This window comes from Quercus suber, unplaced genomic scaffold, assembly GCF_002906115.3.
Source record: "Quercus suber isolate HL8 unplaced genomic scaffold, Cork oak 2.0 scaffold_295, whole genome shotgun sequence".
NCBI lineage: Eukaryota > Viridiplantae > Streptophyta > Magnoliopsida > Fagales > Fagaceae > Quercus > Quercus suber.
Genome location: NW_027069751.1, coordinates 823,069 through 828,436, shown reverse-complemented (window position 1 = coordinate 828,436; position 5,368 = coordinate 823,069). Strand labels below are relative to the sequence as shown.

Sequence of the window (5,368 nt, the reverse complement as noted above, 5' to 3'; positions counted from 1 at the left end):
TTTCTCCTTCAGCTCAGGGTCCAAATCTTGACCCTCAGACACCCCAGAACTTTCAATTTCATCCTCCAGTGCCTTGTTTTTTTCTTTCATATTTCGGGCCATCGCCAGGAGGTGGGCTTCGATCCATTTTTTCTGGTTTTTTGTTGATTGTGGGTGTGGGTCAATAGGTTTTGATCTTGATCGACTTGGCTTGAGTGGGTTTTCCTTTTGATGATGCTGGTTGGGTGGTGATGATGGTGGCTGGGTGGTGATGGTGGCCGTGGGTCTGTGAGAGAGAGAGAGAGGGGCAATGAAGGAGTGAGTAATAAAAAAATGTAAAATAATGAATATTTTATTGAATAAATGTGTAGAATAGATAAACTGATGTGGGTGTTTTATAAAATTGGATGTGTAAAATAAAAAAAGTAGGTTTTTTCGTGTAAAATAGACAGAAAATTTACACGGACTAATGCGAATGCTCTAAAACCCACACAAAAAGAAGAACCATACTTGGCACCCAATCAACTTTCATGAGTGAGTCACGTCCCCTACAGTTGACCCAATCATACCTCACGGGATATTTTCATCCATCCAAAACAATATAATATACATTTTTTTCGACACAACTAACACAATAATATTTAAATTAAATAAAACGAGATTAAAAAAACATTATTGATAGAATCATAGTAAAAGAAACTCGACACGAAATATCGGCAGAGACACAAGGTACGAGGTGCAGCTCCGGCACGCGACCCCCCGGTTAACACGACACGTGTACTCTCCCACCACTTCTGAATGCGACTTGATTTGATTTTCCAAAAAGTTGAAAAAAAAAAACCCCACTTCATTGTCAGAGAACGAAGACTCCAATGACTCATCAACAAAGCAGAATCAGCACTCGAAACACGAGACGCCACGTAATGACTTGTCTAGAGACACAACACAACTTTTTTTTTTTTTTTTTACGTGGGACCCAGTACCGCGATAGTCTTTTGCGGGACCGAATCACTAACCTCAAAATCTATGTTACACGTGTCCACCAACTCAATCTCAGTCACCCACGTCTCTCTTTGAAAAATCCAAGGCTGTTTAACCAAAAAAAAAAAAAATCGAAGCCTGTGGTCCATCAAAAAGATTTCAAAGCCCATCTGTTTCAAATCCAACGGGGTTGTGAAAATTCAACGGCTTAGATTTCATGCTTTTTTATATGACACAGATTCGCTAGTTACTACCTTTGAATTCCACTTTACGCTATAAATGAGGTTGATAGAGGCTTCGAAGCCTCACGTTGATGGGCCAGTGGGAATGAATCTCCAGAGAACGACGTTGGATTCCGGGGAGATGAGTCAGATCACGGTGACGAGGAGAAGAATCAAAGTCCGGCGGCTGAAGTACACGTTTCGAACGAAGAAAACATCATCATCGGAGGAGGAGGATGTTGGTGATTCGGTGAAGGTGTCATTGTCTGTGTCTTCTTCGGAGAAAGACGAGGTGGTATTGTCGTACGGCTCGGTTTCTGTTATTGGGAGGAGGAGAGAGATGGAAGATGCGGTGAGAGCTGAACTAGGAATTATGAACAAAAAAGGTGGCGGTGGTGGTGGTGGTGGTGGTGGTGTTGGAGGAAAGTACGATTTTTTCGGAGTGTACGATGGGCATGGAGGGTGCCACGTGGCGAGGGCTTGTAGTGAAAGGTTGCATGGGATTTTGGTGGAGGAGGGTGAGAGTAATGGTGAAGAGTTAGAAAGGTTATCGGAGTATTGGGAGAGAGTGATGGAAGGTTGTTTTGCTAAAATGGATGAGGAGGTGGTAGGTGATGGTGGTGGTGTGGGGAGGACGGTGGGGTCCACGGTGGTTGTGGCGGTGGTGGGAGGGGAGGAGCTTGTGGTTGCTAACTGTGGGGATTGTAGGGCTGTCTTGTTTAGTGGTGGAGTGGCTTTCGCCTTGTCTCGTGATCATAAGGTACGGTTCTTTTTTGAATATTTGATTCTCAATGTCATTGCCTTGTCTTGCCGCCAAAGTTTGTTAGTTTTTTCTAGTTTGCTTGGTTTTTTTTTTTTTTTTTTTTTTTTTTAACGCTTTTTGAAGGTTCGGTTTCTGGTTTGATTTATATGAATATATGGTATAAAAACGTTGTTCAAAACAGCGCCTTAGACTCTGAGAGAGAGAGAGAGAGAGAGAGGAATCGCTTTTGCCAGTGCTGCTAATAGCTTTTGCAATTTCTAGTATCATAGTCCATAGATCGTAGATTATGGGTGCGTATAAAAGATTCAGAATCAGAAGGTTCGATTCTATTCTAACTTATAAGTGGGAATTGCCAANATGGACTCAATATAGTTGTGTCCTAATTAAATTACTAATTTTACACATGGCGTTGGAACTATTTGTCACCTGTAAAGTCACAAAAGAATTTAATTTTTACATGAAGTCCTAACTTGCAATATATTCGTATTTTATAAGACAAAAGATTGGCTTTAAATTAGTTTTAGAACTTTTTTCTCCAATTTATTACATGACAATTTTATTTCACTGTGATGTGAATTATTTAACAAGTCATGCGATTAAAACTAGACATAGATAATCACTTCAATTTACCATAGTATATTGGGGTAAGTTTTTCCTTCTAATAATTAGAGCTGGATTTTTTTTTTTTTTCAACTCTGTCTAATTTTCAATAATGTAGTATTAATTTTTTTTTTTTTTTTTTTAATTACAACAATGGAGTGTGATGTTCAAATTAACCTAGTTTCTTTGTGTAAAGAATGGCTGGTTAAATTACCACCACCAGCAACTACAAGTTGTAAGGGTCATGATAGTGAGCTAATGGATCATTTGAGGATGTTTCGAGTAAATTACAGTGTGATTGATAATCAACTTCTGTTAGGCACAATTTATTTCACTAGGGAGCACTTATCTTCAATGTGCTGTTACTTATTTTAGAAGAACTATGTCTGTGGGTGCTTGAAGTGAAAACATTTGTCAAGTATAAATCCCTTATGAATTCCAGGATACTCCTTCTGTCTCTTATCCACGGGTCACTGGGGCAACTCTCGTCCACTGTGATTGCTGGACAATCTTCAAGAAGTTCGTGAACATCAAATTTCTGATTCTTTGTTATGGTAATTTATAGAGGTATTAAACAAGAATACCAGAAGTGGTGTTTAAATTTGTCATACAGCTAGTTTCTGGCCTTTATTCGCTGCTCAATAATGGCTTACTCTCATCTTTCACATGAATAATGAATCTTGCTATGAATTCAATTAGTAAGATCCACTATTAATATTATACAAAAGAAGAGAGTACGTCGCTATTATACTTCATAGAATTATATAATTGCATATTGAATTGTCTTTGACTGGTAGTAGCAAGTTATATACTCCATGTATTTTTAGCAATGTTTTTTTAATCATTAATTTTTTGCTTTATCCGCTTATCATTGAACTTAGTTTCATGGTGACAGGGTTGCATATTGTAGATCACATTTATATTTTCAGTGTCCTCTTTACATATATCACACAAATTCATTGTTGATATCCTTTGATTATAAGAACTCAGCTTTATGACAATATCTAAATCATGATTGATGCATTATTTGTGTTAATAGCCTGACAGACCAGATGAGTTGAAGAGAATTGAAGCCGCTGGTGGAAAGGTCATAAACTGGAATGGACATCGCGTTCTAGGAGTTCTTACCACTTCTAGATCAATAGGTATGTAGTAATCCTCTATGTACTTCTTATGCCACTAATGTTCTTCATAGAATAATGATGGTTTAATATGCTCGTGACTACTCAAATGCTAGTGTGGCATTCTTCACTCAAAAACAAAAAGTGCTAGTGGCATATAGAAAATTAAATGGTGATGGTAGCTATTAAGCTTTTAGCACAAGTGGCCATTAGAGTTGAGAATGACCCATCACCAATCAATCAATTTACCACGTTCAATACCATCCTTCCCCACTTATAACTATTAACTTATCAAAAACTAAAAAATGGAAAGTTCTTATCATTTGTTGTTAACGTGTTCCCTCGTTACATCCCCAAAAATTTTGCTTATAAATGGATATCTGGTTTTTATGCATATGCTTGCCAATAAGAACTACAAGCAAAGAAAGGAAACACGGTTGGATCCTTTTGCCCTACTCTTCTTTGTGGTAGGATTTAAATTTATAGGGTTGTTCCTAAATCAACTTAGCTTTCGCAATGATTTGTTAAATAAAGATAACTTCATGCCATAAATTTTTTTCCCTGAATAATACTTTTCAATTTTTCATTGAAACAAAGAGAAAGCATTCAGACTACAAAATAGGGAACTAGTCCCCTTTCAAAATTACACAAAAGAGACAACTCAGACAAGAAAGGGGGTGTATCAATTCGGGGTGTTAAGCATGATGTCATGATATATAATCACCAAATCATACATACAATTAGGCATTTATTTTGTTTCTATATGGAACTATATATTATAAAATTAGTTATTTATTATGGTTTCATTAGCATATGAAACTATGTATTTTAATATTTAAAGAAATTATGATGTGCTAAGATTCCATTAGAGAGTTTAATATAAAATAAATTCAAACGTCTTTAGTTTTATATATTTTATAGATAACTAAGTTTCTTAATAAGTAGAAGTCTTCTGAGAAGTTTTTTATTTTTTTTATTTTAATAAATTTCTCAAAAGTCTTCTTTTTTTTTTTTTTTAATTTTATTTACATTAATATTTTATNACACTGATACGATGAAGCCGAGGGTCCTTAGCCTTTATCACACACTTTGGGGTTTGAAATGCCAAGGAGATAGGCTTATATTTGAGAATGATATGTGCAGCTCTAAGTTGGCCGTCAGATGGGTTCACGTATACCTCGGACCATAGGAGTCTATCCAAGCTTTCCCTATTGACTAGTCTGAACTGAGGCTTGGTAGCGCACTTATCTGCAAGGTCATTAAAATAAGAAGAAAGTTTTATTAGGAACAAAAATAATTTGAACTAAAAAGCACACACCAAATTATATAAGCTTATTGCCAAAAACCCCACCTGGCTTTCCCTCTCTAGTCGGGCAGGGTAGACCATCATGCCACTCCCCAGAAAAGATTATTTGATGTGGGGAGACATTGAATTAGCCTGACTTTAGGGTGCCTAGACTTAAGATAGTAACCCTGACCTTTTAGATGATTAAGGTTATACAACCAGTTCACATCGTGAAGGGTCAGGCCTAAATTCATCTTCTCGTTTAGGACTTCTATACTCCCTAATACCCTAAACATGTTAGGAGCGCACTGAGTAGGAGATAGCCTAAAAAATCTAAAGTAGTTTATAGTCGGATTACCCATAGGAATGGTCATCCCTCCCTCTACAAAGGCAATCATAGGGATGACCACCTCTCCGG

At 37.0% G+C, this 5,368-nt stretch overlaps 1 protein-coding gene across 2 annotated transcripts; it reads left to right on the top strand.

Annotated features, from left to right (window-relative positions):
- The first annotated feature begins 1,210 nt into the window (after nt 1-1,210).
- Nucleotides 1,211-3,940, top strand: LOC136071226 (protein phosphatase 2C 51-like). 2 transcript variants are annotated; one of them, XM_065782283.1, is made up of 3 exons: nt 1,211-1,941; nt 2,987-3,111; nt 3,584-3,670. In XM_065782283.1, exons 1-2 carry the CDS (start codon nt 1,240-1,242, stop codon nt 3,107-3,109), a joined length of 825 nt encoding a protein of 274 aa, XP_065638355.1. In that variant the 5' UTR covers nt 1,211-1,239; the 3' UTR covers nt 3,110-3,111; nt 3,584-3,670. The 2 variants fall into 2 exon arrangements, with proteins under 2 accessions (XP_065638355.1, XP_065638356.1); XM_065782284.1 differs by lacking the exon at nt 2,987-3,111 and having other exon boundaries at nt 1,215-1,941; nt 3,584-3,940.
- Nucleotides 3,941-5,368: the final 1,428 nt, after the last annotated feature.